Here is a 21,220-nt window from a genome sequence, read left to right as displayed (position 1 = left end):
AGTCACGTGACTTTCAAGGTCCCAGCGGTCAGAACAAAAAACATGGCGGACAGTTCTCTCATTTTTAGTGAAAAATCAATATTTTGACTTAGTTTCTGCATAAAAATGGATTTTGATCACATTTCTAGTGAGAAATATATGTTTTATTTTCTAAATATTCACTCAGTGAATGTACATAATCACTTTGTATGTTGGAATAGCCACGGGATATGGCTGTCATTAACTTGCATTGAAGCGAAATCCGTGTCAGTTTCACGGAAATTTGAGCGATTCCGTGGCTATTTCACGGATTTCTGTGAGACCATGTTGAGTTCTAATGACCATTCATGTATTAGTTTTCTACCAATTACAGCCAAATTAGACAAAAATATAATGGCTGTAATCACCTTTCATATTGATTGAATCAATATTTTTGCTATAGTGGATATATTTTCCTTGTGCCATTATTGTATATGCAGAGCTGAGTTTAACAATGTTGGTAAATTGTGAATAAAGTTGTCTATGAAAACCACAATATGTACTCATACTATAGCATAATGTAGCCATGTAAAAAACAACATAAATAAAGTAAAACAGAGTTCACATTTTTCTTATCATATGAAAATGTAAGAACAATTCAACAATAGCAGATTGCACTCAATATTATTAATTAAATCTAACTACGTTACAAGTTGAGTTAATAACAACTTAACAGGAAGTGCCTGTCAATTAAAAACAGACTAATTATATTGTGTTGGATTAATTCAAAATTCTCTTGATTTAGAATTACATTATAATTGACAGATTATATTTAATGTGATCAAAATAAGTAGATTCTATCTCACATTTTTATATTAAAGTTACTTAAATAACTGCCTCAAAATCAAGGACGCATTTATATTAAATACATTTGATCAAATATATTAAGTAAAATGAAATGACTACAGAATAATTTATTACAGTGTAGATAAATTCTAACAGCATCGTATTTCTTTCAGGTTTTGATCGCTACTTCATCAGCCGAACGCTGGAGAACAACAGAAGGAATATCTGGTTTGCAGAGTTCTGGGAGAACAACTTCCAATGCAAGCTTAGTCGGCATGCTGTAAAGAAAGGATCCGGCATCAAAAAATGCACAAGTGAGTCTACACTTAATAGCAGAGAAGGCACTTGGTCAATGGAAAGCACTCAATCAATGACCAAGTATATTGATTGGGTTGGCTGTGAATACATTATGCTCTGGTGTGTACTTAGTATGCAGAGGGAAATGTATTTGTCATCAGGGAGAAAAACCACCACACTCCTCTAATTTAGGTTAAATGTAATGGGTGGAGATAAGTGAATGGGAATCTCTAATTTCAGCCGAGAGAAATTAATGTTCCCATTACCCGTCTGTTGGCTACTTCAATTTGCAGTGGGCGACAACAGCAATCACAAAACTATGCCACCGCATACGCTGAAAACATAATCAATAGTAAATCCAATCAGCCCATTAGAAACAAGCTCTCAGGTCGTTAAAATCAGTAGGCTCTCCAGGCCTGTCTCTCATCCCAGTGTGCAGTGCAACGCTGCATCTCAAGTAGTCCAGACTGACTGATTTAAAGCCGCCATTGTAATATTTCCTCGTATGTACACTACTGGTCAAAAGTTTTAGAACACACCAACTTTTCCAGAATTTAATTGAAAATTATGCAGTTTAATGTCTCAGTGTACTCTGAAATTAATGCACATTTGCAACATTTAAAATTCTTTATTGAGCATGATAGTGTTTTGAAAGTAAAAAAAAGATTCAAAATCACATTTTATGTTGGACTAAAGGACTAAAAAAAGACACAAAATGACCAAAAAAAGACACAAAATGACAAAAAAGACACCAAAAGACACAAAATGACCCAAAAAAGACACAAAATGACTTACAAAGACATGAAAATAATTAAAAAATGGACAAAATAGCCCAAGACTCCATAGAGTTAAGTTGTTAAACCATTTCTTGCTGCCTGAAAAAGGCCTACTTGTATAATTCTGAAATGTACATTATTTTTCAGTTTTGGTTAAGCTTACCTTTTTTCATTTACCTCTGGCAGTTCACCACTTACCTTTGTACCCTTTCAAGCTGTTCATTTGACTTGAACTGCTTGAATTTCAATAAAAAACTGGAAAAATTGGGGTGTTCTAAAACTTTGTGAAACGTAGTGTATGTTGGATTAAGGTACAACAAAAAAGAACCTTTGCTGGAGAAGCTGACTATTCTCTGCACACCCGTATTTTATATAACATTGCTTCTGCTGTGTTTCCGGTCCTTTGTCCACGCACAAACTGCAATTTAGGTCACTTAACATTTTTCTTTTAGCTTGTAACGCCAGAGTGTGTGTAATCTCATTTCCTAACAATTCCTGCCATGACTGACATGGCCAAAATAGTGCTGGTTCTTACCTTCTAACGGGACTTTTTACACGTTTACACAGGAACAAAGCAATCAATGCACCACTGCAGTCAGAAGCCTGAAAAATCCAATTTTGGAAGCTATCTGGTTGGCCAATGTCATCATCTCCTTTGTGTGATTGTGGTAATAATGCTGATGATTGATTGGGCATTAGATATAATGCGTTTTTGGTTTGGTTTGAAGAAGAAGGAGAAGAAGTGGCTTTCCATCCACATTTAATGCACACAAGCATGCAGCAGAATGAATGAATGAATGAATGAATGAATGAAGGAGAGAAAGATCTTATAAAGTCGTGGCTCAGTGCCAGCTATTTTTGGTATATTAGAGGTTCTTAAAGGTATAACATGAATGTCTTTCATGGTCAGGCTGTCAACAGAGACAGACAGTGCAGAGGTTAAGTCTGTTTCCTAAAATACAAACATTCCTGAGTACAAAATTTGTGCTGACTTATGCTGGGCTTACACCAAACGATTTTCACAGTCCCAGACTAAAAACTGAAAGTCTTTAGTAAATCTAGGAGTCTTACTGGAGTCACAGTGCGCTCCCGTCATCCCGATCGTTAAGTGTAAGGTAGTAATCGGCGCTGTTTCTTATCAGTCTTTTCCTAGTCTTTGGTTTGCGATCATATCAAACGTGTTTGATATTATCGCAAGTCGCAGTGACAGAACACAATCAACAACCAATAAATGAGCGGTTCCAGACCGGCAGTAAAACCACTTATCATCACAGTATCATCACAATAATGTTAGTAAGCGCAGTCCTAAATACAAATATAGAGATGTAATATATTTACGGCCACAAGCGGGATTTTGGGGGCGCTGTTTCTCAGTAAAGAGAATAGTAAGCAGACCCAGTTAAAATGTATAAATAAATGTATACATAAATAAGTAATAAATAATTGATGATGAATGTGTGATTAACTAAATTAAAGTTGATAGAGCTGATAAGTATAATTATTCAATTAAACAAATTATAATTAAATAAGACATAAATGTATATCATTAATTATTTTCTACAGTTTCCTTTCCTTTATTCTTCCTTATATCTATTTTTACTGTAAATTAGTCAACTTTTCAGAAAAACAGAAATCCTTTTTCAGCTTTGTGAGGGTGTCTTCTCCTCTTCTTTTTTTTTTTTTTTTTCAACACAAACCACTGCGCACACAAAAATTGCATGGTAGGTAAAAAATGCTAAAGGAAATCTAGTTGTAGTCTTGTAAATAGTGACCCTGCAAGATTCACAGTCTTTGTAGAATCTCAGTCTGAGACTAGGCTGGGACTAAAAACTCTTAACAGTTGTCTTTAGATGTGAGCAGGTGTGAGCTGATAGTCTTGCAGGAGTCTTTCCAAATCTTTTCAAAGTCTTCTGGTGTATAGGTAGCATTATGCTACAAAATAGCAACCTGACAGCATGCTCTCTTCATCTCCTCAATTGTGTTTTTGAGTTTTCATTTGGACAGAGATTTTGAAATTAGTTTACAAACAAATGAAGTTTTTTTCAAAAAAACACACGCAATTGTGAACTAGGCTTAATGCTGTACAGTCAACATAAACTACTAACAGAAACATACTCACTCTGGTCTCAGACTATAGACTTCTACATGATATATCAATTACTTCTCAAAAATTCCTCATAGAAATGTTATCCAACCTAAAATATTACAGCAGAATCCTTTAGTGAGCATCAAACTTCCCAAAGGTCAATAACAGAAAATGACAAGAGTGTCAAAAATCCCCCAGTTGTCTTGACAACAAATAGCTTCTGCACGCTAATAATTTTTCACTTCTGCTGACCTTCTGTTGAAAATATGGGTATCCAAAGCCTATTGTACCATAATAGTGATTATTCAAGATGGATGCGAGCTGTGTATAATGATGTCAGATAGTAGAAAAGTTCCCATCCCGATTTGAGAGTTTGTAGTGATGAATGATTGATAAGAGAACCATTTACTCCATGTCTGGAAGGAAACTAATTTAATCTCTACATTTCTGAGATTTTGAGTACAACATAGCATAAACAGAAATGACAAGTTGCTGTTTTAGTCTCTTGGAGATACTGTTGTACTCTCTATACTAAGATCAGTATCAAAACAATGTGTAGAACAGATGGGACAGTGGCTGTGTAGACATTTTGTTCAGCAATAACTGTGTTGCCTTATTGTTTCCATTAGAACTATTCGATTTGGCTTTCTAATCCAAACTAATATTGGACACTGCAACATGAAAATGTCACCAAATACCACAGAGATATCTTTAATTGGTAAAACAGATGAACAGGCAAAGCTAAACAATTACGCAGAGATTTAATTGTCACCGAAGCAACAGTGTGTCCCTTGCTAAAAGAGAGATATGCTTCCAACACTCGCAGGTTTGAGGAGAACACGTAATCCTTAATGATTTCTGTATTTATCAGTGGTCACGGTAGCTGCTCTTGGCCTAAATTGCTGCAGGCCCTTTTCTTCCTCTGAGTAGCCTCCAGGGCACAGTAAATTTTTACAGGCAAAAGGTACAATCATTTCACTCAGAGGCTTTTTTTTGCAAGTGCTGTTACTATCCTCCCTATTGTTCCTTTTGTAAGCACCATCATTTCCTGTCCCCACTTCTGCCGTTTGCTAGACAATAATAATACTGTATTGTAGGGATCACATATAATACATCAAGTAAGCAAATTATAGGAGGACCTTTTCACCTTAAAATCCTATTTGTTGTCCCTGTGGTTTTACTTGTATTAATGTTGCCTATACAGTGTCAAGTAGAGTAGGAATAAGGAAACACCTTTCATGGAAAGTCTGTGTGAAGCTATCAACCCCAAGGGATTTGAAAATTACATTCTTAAGTATTAACATGATTAGATGGGTATGCAATTATTCCATTTGTGTGGTATCTTAGCTTTTAATCGCACAGTGCAAGCCACTGAAGGGAACTTATTTGCATACCATAACAGCATGGTATTAAGAGGTCATTTCCAGGAATGACGCATTAAAGTGAATCTGAAAACAACACAGTGCAGATGTATAATTCAGCTCCTATTGCTGCTATTTTTCTTATTTCTGCTGCCCCAGAGGCCAGAATGTACGTTGTAGCTTGAAATGTACAATGTGACCCCCAACCTGTAGATCATTTTACAGCTATGTGCAGATATTCCCACGGAGCACCTGAAAAAGGACATAACCTCGTTACTTTCCACATATGTGTTAAAATGCTCCCACTGTACTGCATTAGAAAGGGGAACAACTGTGAGTATAGTGCAACACAACTCAACAACCCCACAAACTACATCCTCCAAAATAATCAGAAAGTTAAGTCAACACATCTAAAACAGGTTCAACAAAAATATTTTTCACAGCATTCTGACTACCCAACAAAACTTCATAACTTGATTGTATTTCTGTCATAAGGCATACAAAGATATATCCAAAACATTCGGGGTTTTTTTCAATAAGTGGAAAAACTTACCAGCATATGATTGAGATCACATTTGCTAAAACATTTAAATAAGTTAACTTTTTTTAACCCTCCAAACCCTTTTGAAATGAATGTTTTCTTTCAAAGATCGCCAAAAATACATCGTAGAAAGTAACTGCAAAAACAGGCATTACCGTCAAAATTAGAACTTTCCGACAGTCCTTGAATGGATCATAGATAAAATAACTAAAACACAGAGCTTAAAATTGTGAGATTTTGGTTGAAATCACTTTATTCTATGTCTCATTCAAAACGTGGCCAAAAATAAACTGTTTGGCATAACTCGATTCTGTTAAAAACATTAAATTCTGCTCCCCAGCAACACTATGAAGCCATGATTGATTCTGCTGAGATCAACGGCCCTGTGACAAATATTCCCTGAAAATCAGACAGGACTAAAGGCTGTTTACACAGAACAGAGGGGAGAGGACAGGAGATGTTGTAAAACTTCAAATAGTTTAATAGCAGGTGGTCCATTTCCCCCCAATATTCATGACACTTGTGGGCACATGGGTGTGTGTTATACTGCAAAAAAGGCATCTTTGATTTGTATCACTTCTAGGCATTATTGTGCTGATTTCATAGACACAGTGAAATACAAGGCCACTGTGAGTAAAATGTAACAAGAGCAAAAAATGAATTTGTCATGAATTCGATTGTAAGCTGTGATGTCAAGCTTATAAAAAGGGCCCTACCAGGCTGTCCCTGGTTCTGTTTAATACTTTATATCAGTATGACAAACTACCTGGTATTGATATTTACAGAATAAGTCACACGGCAGAAACTACAGCTTACGGGTACCAATCACACATGTAAGGTTCATGACATACCAACAGAAGTTTTACTTTCTCACTGGTTCAAATAGGAATTGTTTGCAGTGTGGAATCCAATAATTCTCAGGTTTACTATCTGATCTGCTCACACCATTCACTGTACATCACACCATTTCACGCTGCTGAACCAGAAAACACGACGCTGTTTTGCAGAGCACAATGAACGAGAATTGGCTGATACGACCGAGAACTTGTGAAAAGAGAGACAAATTGGTAATAATAGAAAAATGTCACACATGGGATGAGATTCTCCTTTCTCATCCCAGTTGGTCAGAAATGAGCAGGGCTGACACATCAATCATACAGTAATTAAACTCAAAAAAGTCCTCAGATATGTCTGGTTGAAAAGGCTCCTGCATAAAAGCACAGGAGAAGATTGCTCAGTGCTTTACTCATTGTGTACAAGAATGTGTTACATAGTCGGAAGAAGAGAGCTATTTGCTAAAAGTCCACCCATTTCATGCATTGTTTCCTAAAATGAAGGTTTTCTGTCTTACTGAGCTGTTGGCAGCAAAGAAAGCCTCTGTAGGAGCACTGCCTGTTGTTGACGTCATCTCAGCAACCGTTGACGTTCGATAATGGAATAAAGCAAACTGGCTTGAGTCACTGTGTGGCTCTGCATCCCTGCAGACATGAGTCATCAAGGCTACCAGACAACAGTACATGCCTGCATGCCTGCTCAATTGGCTGCTGTCCATTGCTCAGTGAAAACATCAAGGACACCACCTGCAACTAAGCAATGTTCTCTCACCTCTCTGATTCTCTCGAGACGACAACACAAATATCGAGTCAAAGACAAGCCAGACAAATATGAAGAGATGTTCTCTTCGCTGTGGAGAAATTGTAAGTGACCTGCAGTGTTTTAGAATAATTACTCTGGATGATAGCGATGGGGAAAAGATATCACCATTGAAGAGTCATTTATTACCTGCAAGTTCTTACCTTAGGAATTTCCTATAATTAATTCTCGTTTAAAGGCACTTAAGAGCAAGACAAAACTCATTAGATATCCATAGCTTGCAGCTACAACAATGAGTTACTTCATCTGACTGACCGTGTCTTTGATGACAAGCACTGAGGTCTATTTTTGTCGCCTGGGTTATGATGCCCTATCTCTATAATTAGAATAAGAAAATGGGAGGGGTTTGTTATGGCTGTCAACCAAAGTTTGTCAAACCTCTCACTAAAGCCACATTAGGAGATCATTTAAACTATTATATTAAAGACTTCCATGCCAAAAACATATGTGACCAACGCTGGAGAAGCAGTCAGATCAGTGAGGGAAAGTTATATATAATATTAACTATAATGTAAGAGCAGCATTTGGAAAAGATGAAAAAAATAATAGTTGCTGATTTCATTTTTTGTGTCTATCAACTAATCAATGAATCAGCTCGTCATTTCAGGGTTTTATAAGACAATTAAATGGATTATGGATGTAGTCTAGAACAGATTGGTTTTACATTTATTTACTTACATTTGGCCAAACTTAAAAACACTTTTTGTAAACACTGAATGTGTAGGAAGAAATAAATAGGGATTTCTTAATGGCCATTGCTTTTGCTTCAAGCTCTGCTGAAAGTATTATGAATTAGGGATGGGAATAATTAATCGATGATCGATTAATGGTCGTTAAGAATTTGGTCGATCACGTGGAATTTTTATTCGATGTGTGTATTTTTAAATTTGTATTCAGTACTCACTGAACTGAAACACGGCCGAGCATTCAGTTCTGTGGCCATACGTAAATAAGTCAATGAGCTGACATTAAAGGAGGAGCAAAACTATCTTACTGTATCAAAGTTTAATTTTATCCAAAACTTATTTAAACACAAAACACATTTAAATATGCAAGATTACTGTGAAAACTAACCTCATGCCTCTTCGGGGGCTAAAACATAAAACATTGAACTCCTTGGCGTAATCTTTACAGTATAATCTCAGTTGAATTAGTTTTATGATTGACAGGATCAAGACTGTTTTCGTCCTTTCACAATAAAAGCGTCCGTTATCAAAAAACAGGCATTTGCACTGTACTGTTTATATATATCTTTTATTTTGCCCATGTATGCATGCAGCGATTAATCAATGACTTGATCGTTAAAGTTATGGATAATCGAGTTGGCAGGTTTCTTCCATACGCCCATCCCTATTATGAATACATTGAACGTTGGGCACATTGTACATTATTGTGAACTGTGGGTCGACTATGTCGTCATCCCTACCGCACCGACCCCCCCCAGGATTGACCCACAATGTCAAACTGAACTGTGTCCCGCCAGGAAAGAACCATCCAGTCCGCTCTATCACACAAGTTGGACAGATAATTATAGTTTGCAGCACTCCAAAGACAGAAATCACAGTGTGCGCAAGTCCTAAAATGACATTTTTGCTACCCTCTACCTCTAATGAAAGTGACGCAAAAAAGAACCAATTTACCTCCATTCAAAGGAATATTGCAAGCAAGAGCATACAGTGTGACCTGGAGCTTTGTGGTCCATTGTGTTCTTTCAGAATCTCAAGGTTTGCCGTAATGAAAAACTCCTCCAGCACTGATAGAAAAGATACAGTTTCAAGGTTTCTTCTTTATTCACATCAATGCCTGTTTTGCACAGCTGACTAACCTTCCCGCAGCACATTTCTACATCAAACTCCTGTCTTTGTCTCAATCCATGAGCTAATGCAGACACGTGTGAGAAGAATACAGCATGTGTCAAAATATGGATGTTTTCTGGTATTTCTTCAGGTTTTGGGGAAAGATGCTATTTGCTAAAACAAACATCAAAGGCATTATACTTTATTAAAGATTCATGAAGCGACTTGAACTGAGATCAAGATGATGCTCATTTAAATTTCTACACAGATAATGCAAAGGAGCTAGAAATCAGTTGAAATTATAGTTTAGAAAAAATATTTGAGTGGTAAAAGAGTGGTCTTGGCATGGGCTAATAATCAGGTAGTAATTTCCTTTTAATAATAATTCTGTCTGATATAGGGTTTGTTAGTATGGCTCCGTCTAGTTTTACTTGAAACGCACACTTCAATTATGGAGCGTGAGGATGTAGCTGACGCGTGTCTTAAGCCGAAAAAATCCCACAGTTTCTTTCTTATGGTTTATTGAAAACCTTTCGTTTGAGCATTACAAATAATAAACTGCAGCAATCCAAAATAATAATAATTATGAGCACGGTCAAAAACTAGTGTGCTCTCCTCGTCTCCATAATCCTAATTAAAACAAAGTAAGCAATTATGACGTTACACACATCTCAGCCAATAAGAATAGTGCAATTCCTACGAACCAATAGGCATTCCTAAAACCTTAATAAAGAACTATGAACTATTAATCTGAATTATTTATCAGCTTTTCCACAATATACAAAATGGCTCTAACAGGGTTTAAATGTTGTTACTTACTTGAAGAAGTTCACGGCCATTAATAGATGTTTCCTCCCCAGAAAGTCTTTCTAATTATTGGCTGGGACTGAGCTGTGGTCATGCAAATGATACAGAGAATAAGACTTGACAAATACATGGATATAAAACTACAAGTTCATAAATCTCACCACAGTTGACAAATGTTAGCCTGAAGCCAACATTACAGTCAGCTCTCCACTGTAGGTCTGATCATCGCTGTCACAGCCACGAATTAACAGTTGAATTATAAGCCTGCAGTGGGTTTATAACATGATGCATGACAGGACCACATCATCAACATTCAACATCCACGCTTGATTAGTGAACAGACCTAAAGTGTAAATAATAATAAAATGATGGCTCACTTCCTATTGGATGGCTCACTGTCACTCTCACTGGTGCACTTGAATATTTATATTTTTTTGTAATTAGTAACACCAATATTTTTCCTATTACAGACATTTGATCAAAATGCCTTCTGTTATGCATGCATTCTGAAAAACAGCTCATTAATTGCTCCTTTTTCTCCACTTCTGATGTTGTCGTAGAAAATCTTTAAAGAAAACACTTGACGAACAGATAGATTCGAATCACAGCCTTGTGCGGGATTTATTTAGCAGACATTAAAAACAGATGATACAACGCATCCGACGGTCAGAACAACACTGAGAGACAACACCCAGTTTCTCTCTTTTTACTTTGCAGGTTGCAGATCATTGTTTCTGTGTAACTAAGGGTCAATGTCCTGTAATTTCCTGTTATGAAGAACACTTGATATAAGAGCACACTTGGGTTTCCCAAATCCGAGCTGTTCATATGTCAATCAAGCAGAAGTTTCCTGTAAAGAGACTGTGACTGTTGGTCAGATTTCTGTGTGTTTATCAAAACATATTTGATGCATATTTAAACTGCTATATGTCTGATATTTTAATACATCTTCAAATTAATTCTACGACATATCCCCCCTTTAATGGAGATATCCATTAGCAACATCTACAGAAGTTAATTTGAAAGATGTGTGTTTCTATATAAACATAGGACCTCTAAGGAGATTTAAAAATTAAACAGGAGACATCAGGCAGGTTTGGCTACTGAGTTTTTCCTTTTGGGTGTGGGGACTTTCCTGCAAGATATTGCTTTGTGGACAAATAGGAGTTTGATAAACTAGTATCTACATATGCATTTTAAAAATGTACAACACATCAACAAAGTAAGACACTTTCTAATGGTTATGAGCAAACCTTCACCAAATACCTTGATTAATTATTATGAGATACCCAAGTGGATTATAAACATTGATGAATACTTCTGTATGTTCTGTTTGTGAGTTACTGCACTACATGGCACAACAGGTGCGCTAGAGAGAAGCTGGCCACAATAGGACAATGTTAAAAGTTTTTAAAAAAAACTTCTGGAAATCTGGAAACTCTACATCAATGTTACCAAACATCTAACGGGTCACACAAAGCTTAAAAGACTTAGAAAGGAAAGGAATATTATTTTGGCAGAAAATCTATGCAAGTGTTGTACATGTTTTCGTTTCTTGTAGTTTTAAAAATACGACACGCTTTTACCTGTGCACCCCCATAGAAATCTTTAAAATCCAACAAAATATGACATCACGATATCATGCCAACGCAACAAAATGTAACAGCCTCAGATTTCACATTCAGATGCTCTTTGCATACATGTAATACATGCTTTATTATAATAAAATACAGTTTAAGGCAAAAATTACTAACGATCAATTAATCGATTAATTGCTGCATGCATACATGGGCAAAATAATTCTACAATTACATTACATTACATTACATGTCATTTAACTCATGCTTTTGTCCAAAGCCACTTACAATAAGTGCATTCAACCTGATGGTACTAGACTTAGACCACAGGAATAAAGTATGTACTTAACTTTAAGAGCCAACTGTCATCGCTACAGGAGTGCTATATGTTAAAGAAGAAAAGAAGAGAAGAAGAGAAAAGAAGAAGATCATTTTTTTTAACCCTAACCCAATTCTACAATGTCATTTAGCAGACGCTTTTATCCAAAGCGATGTACAAATGAGAAGCAAGGATGAATTCAAGAAACTTAGCAAGAGTAAGTGCCGTGGGTTAAGTTTGAGTCCATTAGGACACAAGTGCTTTTAGGTCGCAAGAGCGGTCAGTGCTTAAAAGAATTAGAAAGGAAAGGAATATTATTTTGGCAGAAAATCTATGCAAGTGTTGTACATGTTTTCGTTTCTTGTAGTTTTAAAAATACGACACGTTTTTACCTGTGCATCCTCATAGAAATCTTTAAAATCCAACAAAATATGACATCACGATATCATGCCAACGCAAAAATGTAACAGCCTCAGATTTCACCTTCAGATGCTCTTTGCATACATGTAATACATGCTTTATTATAATAAAATACAGAGACACATACAAAGTGTCATAGTTATCAGTGTAGATCAAGAGTGAAGGTGTTCAGTAAGGAGTTGGGTCTTCAGTCTCTTCTTCAAGATTGAGAAGGACTCAGCAGAATGGACGGAGTTTGGAAGTTTATTCCACCACCGGGACACTACAGAGGAGAAGAGTCTGGTTTGAGACGCAAAGGCCTTCAGTGGTGGAGGAGCCAGAGGTCTTTCACTCGAGGAGTGTAGTGGATGGGAGGGTTGAATTTGATGCGGGCTGTGACTGGGAGCCATGCAGAGAGATGAGGAGCAGAGTGACATGTGCTCTCCTGGGCTGGTTGAAGACCAGATGTGCAGCCGCGTTCTGGATCATCTGCAGAGGGTTGGTGGTGCAGCAGGAAGACCTGCCAGTAGAGAGTTGCAGTATTCTAAACTAATAAAAAATAAAACATGTATATATATACAGTACAGGCCAAAAGTTTGGACACACCCATCTCATTCAATGCGTTTTTCTTTATTTTCATGACTATTTACATTGTAGATTCTCACTGAAAGCATCAAAACTATGAATCATCAAAACTATGAATGAACACATATGGAATTATTATTATTTTTTAACAAAAAAAGTGTGAAATAACTGAAAACATGTCTTGTATTTTAGATTCCTCAAAGTAACCACCCTTTGCGTACTAGAATATAAGACATGTTTTCAGTTATTTCACACTTTTTTGTTAAGTACATAATTCCACATGTGTTTATTAATAGTTTTGATGAATCTACAATGTCAATAGTCATGAAAATAAAGGAAAAACATTGAATGAGAAGGTGTGTCCAAACTTTTGGCCTGTACTGTATATATACAGTATAGTGCAAAAGCCTGTTTTGATAACGGATGCTTTATTTTGAAAGGACAAAAATAGACTTCCTGTCAATCGTATAACTAACTCAAGTGAGATTAAACTGTAAATATAACATCAAGGAGTTCAATGATTTATGTTTTAGCCCCCAAAGAGGAAGGGTGGTCAGTTTTCACAGTAATCTTAAAAATTTAAGCGTGTTTTGTGTTTAAATAAGTTTTGGAGAAAATTAAACCTAGTAATTCATGCTAGCAAGGTTTGATACAGTAAGCCAGTTTTGCTGAAATTAATACTCTTGTATTTCTGTGTGTTTTGTAATTGTTATTGTAACTTTCAGTTTGCAAACTGTAGCTTTATCCAACTAAATTCTCAGCTCATTGGCTTATTGACATGCGCCCGCAGAACTGACTGTCGGCCGTGTTTCAGTTCAGTGAGTACGGATACACAGTCATAGATAAAATAAAAATTAAAAAAATACACAAATCGATTAAAAACTCCATGTGATCGCCCAAATTCTTAACGACCATTAATCAATCATCGATTAATTATTCCCATCCCGAGCAAAAACCACATCGTCTTCATGATTTTAAATATGAGGTCATCACCTCTAACAAGGAATCACATGCACATGTTGCTTCATTTTAACGGGTCAGGGGCGATAGAGGTTGGGAACCTCTAAACTTCCTGACCTGCATGCCTTTGGCGGGTAAACTGGAGGAAACACAAACATGCAAACTTTATACAGGAGCTTTTGGTTTTTAGCTGGAAGGGCAAACATCTGAGGCATCCTGCCATTACTGGGCCAAATGTCTTTGTATATCTGTGTAAAAGAAAGATAGAGAGTGGTTCAAAGAGGGAGGGAGACATTAAAAGGAGAGAGGCTGTGACAGCCACAAAAAGAGACAGACTGCCTATCCATGCTTCACTTTGCCTGCAGCACACGTTTACAGAATAACAGGCGATATTCAAGCTGCTTAAACATTCAGAGCCTTGTCACTGATGCTAAATTGCCTCTTCTAAGCGAGCAAATACTGGGGGAGCATATAGATAATAACAACAAGACAAACAAAAACTATTCATCTGTTTAAAGCTAGCACTTGTTAAAATGAAGTGTCTCTGCCGAGATAAGAAATGGCTGCCACAAACATCTTACAAGGCGTGCAAACAAAACCTGATTTCACTTTATCAACCGCCTCGTGTCGCTTTCTGTTATCTCATCGTGATGCACTGTTATGTTTACATCGTCTTGTGTTGTGCTTGTCGTGCCACAAACCTGTGAACGAGACAGTGAAAAGGCCAAGCATGTGTTGGGTAACATTGAAGTTACCCTTAATTGAAAGAAATGGCACAAAGGACTCCCTCACACATTTATTACAAAATGTCAGAGCAATAACAGCATTTCAGTAATTAGAAAAACTGACTGCAAGAGCACAGCATGGCCAATTTTCACTAGAGCACACACATTAACACACCAAATTGATTATAGTCACTCTTTTCCACAATATGTGTTAGTGACATGAGTCATTATTCAGAATTACTCTTTCAAGTCATTCTTTGATGGTACAGATGAAATGAGGCGCGGTAATACAAATTACTTCCAAATATTATTTCCCCCATGCTAAGTAGAATCAGGGATTGAATTATTCTAAAAATGCATCAAAGCAAAGGAAAAAAGACATAGACCATCTAGCGCAGGGGTCTCAAACTCAAATTACCTGGGAGCCACTGGAGGCAGTATCAAAATGACCAAAAAAAGACACAAAATGACAGAAAAAAGACACAAAATGACTTGAAAAAACACTAAATTATTTTAAAAAGACACAAAATTACCAAAGAAGACACAAAATTACCCAAAAAAAGACACAGAATTACGAAAAAACTCACAAAATTATTTTAAAAAGACACAAAATTATTAAAAAAGACACAAAATTATATTTTTTTAAAAGACAAAATTATTTTAAAAAAGACATAAAATTACCAAAAAAAGTAAATAAAGGGACCTTCCACACACAACATGGTAAAGTGCCATTCATATAAAACTCACATTAAACTTTCATATCAAGGTGGGGGCCACAAAATATCGTCACGAGGGCCGCAATTGGCCCGCGGGCCGCGAGTTTGAGACCCCTGATCTAGCGCATTTATACAGGTGAACCTCTATTCGAGTGTCAGTATTTTGGGCTCGACTTCAACAAACTTTTTAGTTTGTGTCAAATGTTATCAGTCACTGCAGAGATGGCTTGTCATCCCTGTTTCTGACTACAAAATGTATAATATCTCCAAGGGGGATTTGTTTGTCATTCACATGCTTTTAAGACTTTGCTAAGTGTCTCTCAGACAGCTTTTTCTGTCACATTCAGGGAAATAAACCCTGCAGACAAACTAGTTTCCGACTGAAGAAATCTATATTTTACTTCTCATGGATTCAATGAGAAAGAAGGAAATAAGCAAAGCATTAGAATGATGGAAGAGTTGTGTTAAAATGGGCTGTAAAGGAAAGATGTTGTGGAGTGTCTTACTCAGCCCTCCTCATCACAGCTGTAACAGCAGTAAAATCAGTGATAAAACCCAAAGTGTGACTTTGTGAGTGTTTGTTCCCTTCCTGTTCTGCTAATTATTTCACTATTTTGTTATTTTGAGCTTTAAGAAATACATTTAAAGGCTGTCAAGATATTAGATCTTTGCTACATGATTACAGTGGCAAAAATAAAACATAATGGTATTATTATTATTATTATTATATCTTTAGAATTTTTTAAAACAATAATATGAATAATAATGCTATGAATAGAATTAATCTTCAACTTTGTTTACTGTGCATTTTGTTGATTTTTTTCTTGTTTATAATTCAGGAAGTGCTGGATTATTTACACAATATTATCATATGTGTATTATATCTATAATTGTGTATTATTATATCAATATTTAAGTTGTAAATTATTATATTAATCAATGTCAATCAATAGCAGTATATCGTGACACACCAAATTAAATTATCAGGTCAATTTACATGAAGCACATACTGTATAACCTTTTAATATAAGTAAATGAAGCTAAACATGAGGTTATCTTTTATGGTCAAACTGACATTTTTACTCAGCTGCTTTATTAGTTTCTCACAAAATCGGCAAACAAATCTGCAGCAGCAGGTATATTTACTGCATTATAAATCTAAACAACCTCTGATGTGTGTAAAAGCAGTTTTCAGACATTGACTATGTAACAGTGCGTACTTCATCCATCTGTGAAAGTGCAGCTTTTTGTCGTTCAAACGTACTGCAGGTCTTCTTTGTAGGTGTCTTATAGATTCATTCAATATGATAGCACATTCACTGAAAGAGACACATTTTCTGACCCCAGTACATGAGAGACCAGCTGTAAGTTAACCCCTAAAGCTGTTTCGGGGCTTTTTACATTTTACTCACTGGCTTGTATTTCACTGCAATATAAAAGTCCTGCACCTCTATGGAATCAGCACAACCATGGCTAGAAGTGTGAACAACTCAAACATGTCTTTTCTGCACAGTTATAATGAGATAAACTATGAAAAAAGAATACATGCAAGTTGAATTTCTCTGGTAAATTACTTTTTTAAAATTTGGAATAAAATGGAATGAATACTAGGAAAAAAATGTGTCTCCACAGGTTATACATATTGAACAACTTGCATTTTTACAACCTCTACTTGCAACCTCTCCTTTCCTGTCCTCACGTCTCCTGCCCTGTCCTCTCCTCTCTGCTCTGTGTAAGCATCCTGCTGTTCTGTCTGATTTTCAGTGAATATTTGTCACATGACCGTTCGTCCCAGCAGAATCAATCATGGCTTCACACTGTCGCTGAGGTGCCCAGAATTTAATGTTTAAAGGTTTGTTTAACAGTATCTAGTAATTCCAAATGGTTTAATTTTGGCCACATTTTGTATATATATATATATATATATATATACACACAAAAAACAGTTTTAACAAAATACACCATTGAAAAGCAGACTCCTGGACCCCTTTGGGTCACTAACCTATATATATATAGGATATATATATGTAAAAATGTAGAATAAAATGATTTTGACAGAAATTTTAAGCTTTGTTTTGGTTACTTTTTCTAACAGAAGCTTTGTAACCTATGATCCGCTAAAGGACTGGGGTTAAAAATGTTAGGATACCACAAAAGAAGAATGTTCTCTCACAGGCTGCTTCGCTGATGGATTTAAAACTGATTTTGTCGCTGAAGCCTTGATTAATGACCATCGTCGGGAGTGCAAGGGAACACTCGTCTCTGCTTCTCACAGCGGATCCACTGATATATTTTGATAATGATAACGAATCAATTTCATCATCAAGTTAATTAGAGAGCAAATTTTGCTGCCTTTTTTTTTATAAAGTGCGACAGTTCACAAGCATTAAAATGACGGGACGTCAAATTGGGACGTTCGTTTAATTCCTACGAGCCCACTGGCTGCACAAATTGATGGATATTGATTTATTCATGCATGGAGTTGGAATAAAAATTGATCAGATTATGACTGTGGTTATAAGATATATATATTTTTTTCACCTCTTTTGCCACAGTCACAGGAGCAGGCTGCTCACTCAGACATGAGACCGACGTGTTAAATTGCCATCAGATTAAGGTAAAGGGCTTCATGTCTGAAAGGAGGCTGTATTTCTTCTCAAGCTACTTTAACAGGTTGAAACTTTTCCAATTTTGCAGTTTCATTCTTGCCACTTCTCTCTCTCTCTCTCTCTCTCTCGAAGCAGTAACAGTGTCCTCCTGCTGTCACTATTCCTGCTCCACCTATCTGCCATGGCATTGGCCAACAAAAGCATTAGGCTGCTAATTGAAACCTTGCTTAGCGGTTAACACATTTTCAAAGCATTAGAACAACTGCAGCCATGATTGATATACACCTGTCATAACTAATTACATTAATACTGAAGAATGATTAGGCCTGTCTTGCTGTGTCTTCCACTCCCCCTCCACCACTCTATCACACTCTGTGCTCTTGATTAATGGATGTGAGGTGGCACATCCCTTTGCAGGGATAAACACTCAGGGATCACATAAGCAAAAGACCTGAGGGCGTCCAAAGAAGGATCCCGACCTTATTAAATCATTTGTACTGACAAACTTAGTTTAAATCTTTACTTTTTTGTTGAATGTTTTGCAAAGGCTGCATCAGGAGAGACACATCGGGATACATAACACCAGGAGAGTCTTATTGAATAATCTTGAGTGGGTCGTATCAGTGATTGACACACCATTATGAAAGAGGCTGCACATGAGACCATTTTAGATTTGGTGAGAGGAGATTCTGTGATTGATGTCTAAAAAGAAATGGCATATAATCAGTGGTTAGCATGCACAATTCAACTCAAGTCTCTAAATAAATTAAATACGGTTTAAAAAAAAAATGATGGGTTAACAATTGAGTAATCAAGCATCTTGAAAGGCTATCATTTGCTTGATTTTACTAGCATTTGTGACTGATTGGGAAGCCGCCTTTTTATTTTGATTATTATGTCATATTCATATGAGCCATTCTAGTTCTGATTGTGAAGATTCAGAGGGTAAAACAGCAGTGGAACATATATAAAGTTATATTAAATAACTGATAATATTTCTTAAAAAATCATCAAGTCACTCCCAATTGAGGCACAATTTCAGAAATTGTTATTTCTGTTTTTGTTTTCTTTCAGACCATGAGCGAATCGGGAAGGACTCGTCTTACGAACAGGAGGGGAAGGTTCAGTTTGTGATTGATGCAGTTTATGCCATGGCTCACGCGCTACACAATATGCACAAAGATCTCTGCCCTGGGAAAGTCGGCCTCTGCTCCAAGATGGAGACCATCAACGGCACGCTGCTGCTAAAATACATCCGCAATGTCAACTTCACAGGTTAGTACTCCTAATCAGCAAGGTTATAATAGTTTTGGATTTTTCATTAGTTTTAGTTTTAATTTCGTTGTGAATTTTTGTTTTCAAATTCAGTTAGTTTTAGTTCGTTTTTAGAGTGAGTTTTCTAGTTTTAGTTTAGTTTTTATTTTTTGAAAATGCTTAGTTTTAGTTTAGTTTTTATTAGTTTTAGTGTTAGTTTTAGTTTTTTTGTAATGGGCTATGTGTTGGGTGCGGGATTCAAAGAGGTCATAATAAATTTTGCCTTCATTTCCTTTGGTTTATCATCTCAGCCCCAATAAGGTTATTAACTCTTACAGTTCTGGGTGTTTTGAATTTTGGTTCTAGTGTAAACATCCCAGTCTCAGTAAACATATTCACCATGTGTTGCATGTTCAAATAAATACACTGAGTTATGAATGAAAAAAGTTGACAACAAATAAAACTAAGGACATTTTCACTATAATTTTAGTTAGTTTTAGTTAGTTTTGTAACCACAAAATACAGTTTCAGTTAGTTATCGTTTTTTTAAAAACTCTAGTTTTTATTTTAATTTCAGTTAACAAAAATGTTTTTTCAATTCTAGTTTTCGTTATTTCGTTAGTTTTCGTTAACTGTAATAACCTTGCTAATCAGGTCAACTGCTTGTATGCTTTGTATGAAAAGTGGCAAGAATTCTGCAAAACGTATAAGTTATCATAAGAAATCTGTTTATTTTTACCAAAGCGATGTTAACTGCATCTTTCTGAGGCATTTGTGTGGCTTTATCTGAACCAGCTTGTATGTCCTATTTATTTTTGGGTTCACCAGCAGGCTCATGCAGAGGCTTTGTGAGTATACATTGGTCTCCAACTATCAGGCTACTGAATGTAAATTACTCCCAGCAAGTATAAGAGGCTGAGATCCGTAGGAGGGTTGACAATCAGCAGCAGAACAGCGTGTTTTATCATAGTTGATGATGTGCTGGAACTGTGCTTTGTGAGATTTCCGGCCTTATCTTGTCAGCTTTGAATTGCCCACGCAAGAGATCTCCTGCTTAAAGTGCGCTGGCTGCGGAGTAAAAATTGTACATAAATGAGAGGGGGGAAGAGCTTTAACACACAGCACGATCAAAAACAAGCCTCAGTAGTTTTCCTATAGCTGTGTATTTTGGTTTCTGTTGTGCGACTGGCCAATACAATGGGCTGCCATCTCTTGAGACAGAAATAATGATAGGCTAATCATACCTTTATTTGTGTAGCACCTTTTGTACATATAATACAGCTCAAAGTGCTTCACAGCATGCCATTAAAAACCAATAGAGGTAATGTGAAAAGCTAAACAGTGTGCCATTAAAAACAAAACACAATAAAAATCAAATAAAACACGAATACAATAATCAAAAAGTTAAAGACAGTTAATCAGCAGAAAAATAACAGAAAATAAATAGAAAAGCTGTAGCTGGGCGGGGTTTTCCACAGTCACACTCCACTTCTGATTTTAGGAACAGTTTAAATACCTGCATCAGAAGACCTGAGAGCTTTTGTCAGTTGATGAGGAATAAAGAAGTCTGAAAAGTGCTACAGTAAAAGGACTGTAAACTCAATTATAAAAGTGAGCCATTGCAAGGAGGCTTCAATAGGAGTAACGTGCTCTCTCTTCCTCCTCTTTATTAAAAGTCTGGCAGCAGAGTTTTGAAGTAGCTGGAGTTTTCCTATCAACTGCCTTGATAGGTCAGTGAAGAGGGCATTGCAATAATCCAACCTGCTACAAATGAAGGCATGAACCAATTCTTTCTGCATCCTGCAGTGGAAAAATGCAGTCTTGGTCACTTTGCTTATATAGGATTCGAAGCTCAAGTTGAGAGTCCAGAATGACACTGAGACTTGTTGCTTGTGATTTGGTCTGATGAGCTAAGTCCCCAAGGTTATTACAAAATAGCTCACTCTTGTATTTAG

The 21,220-nt window shown here is 36.4% G+C and overlaps 1 protein-coding gene across 1 annotated transcript in view; it reads left to right on the top strand.

Moving 5' to 3' along the window:
• LOC131971143 (metabotropic glutamate receptor 4-like) overlaps nt 1–21,220 on the top strand; it is a 238,266-nt gene that overhangs the window by 193,158 nt on the left and 23,888 nt on the right. Inside the window, exons 6-7 of the mRNA XM_059332455.1 lie at nt 978–1,118; nt 19,086–19,286. Of these exons, the coding sequence (XP_059188438.1) occupies nt 978–1,118; nt 19,086–19,286 (342 nt within the window). The remainder of the gene's footprint in view (nt 1–977; nt 1,119–19,085; nt 19,287–21,220) is intronic.

This window comes from Centropristis striata, chromosome 5 (genome assembly GCF_030273125.1).
Source record: "Centropristis striata isolate RG_2023a ecotype Rhode Island chromosome 5, C.striata_1.0, whole genome shotgun sequence".
NCBI classification, from domain to species: Eukaryota; Metazoa; Chordata; class Actinopteri; order Perciformes; family Serranidae; genus Centropristis; species Centropristis striata.
The sequence above is the reverse complement of the archived record's forward strand: the minus strand, read 5'-3'. Positions and strand labels throughout refer to the sequence as shown.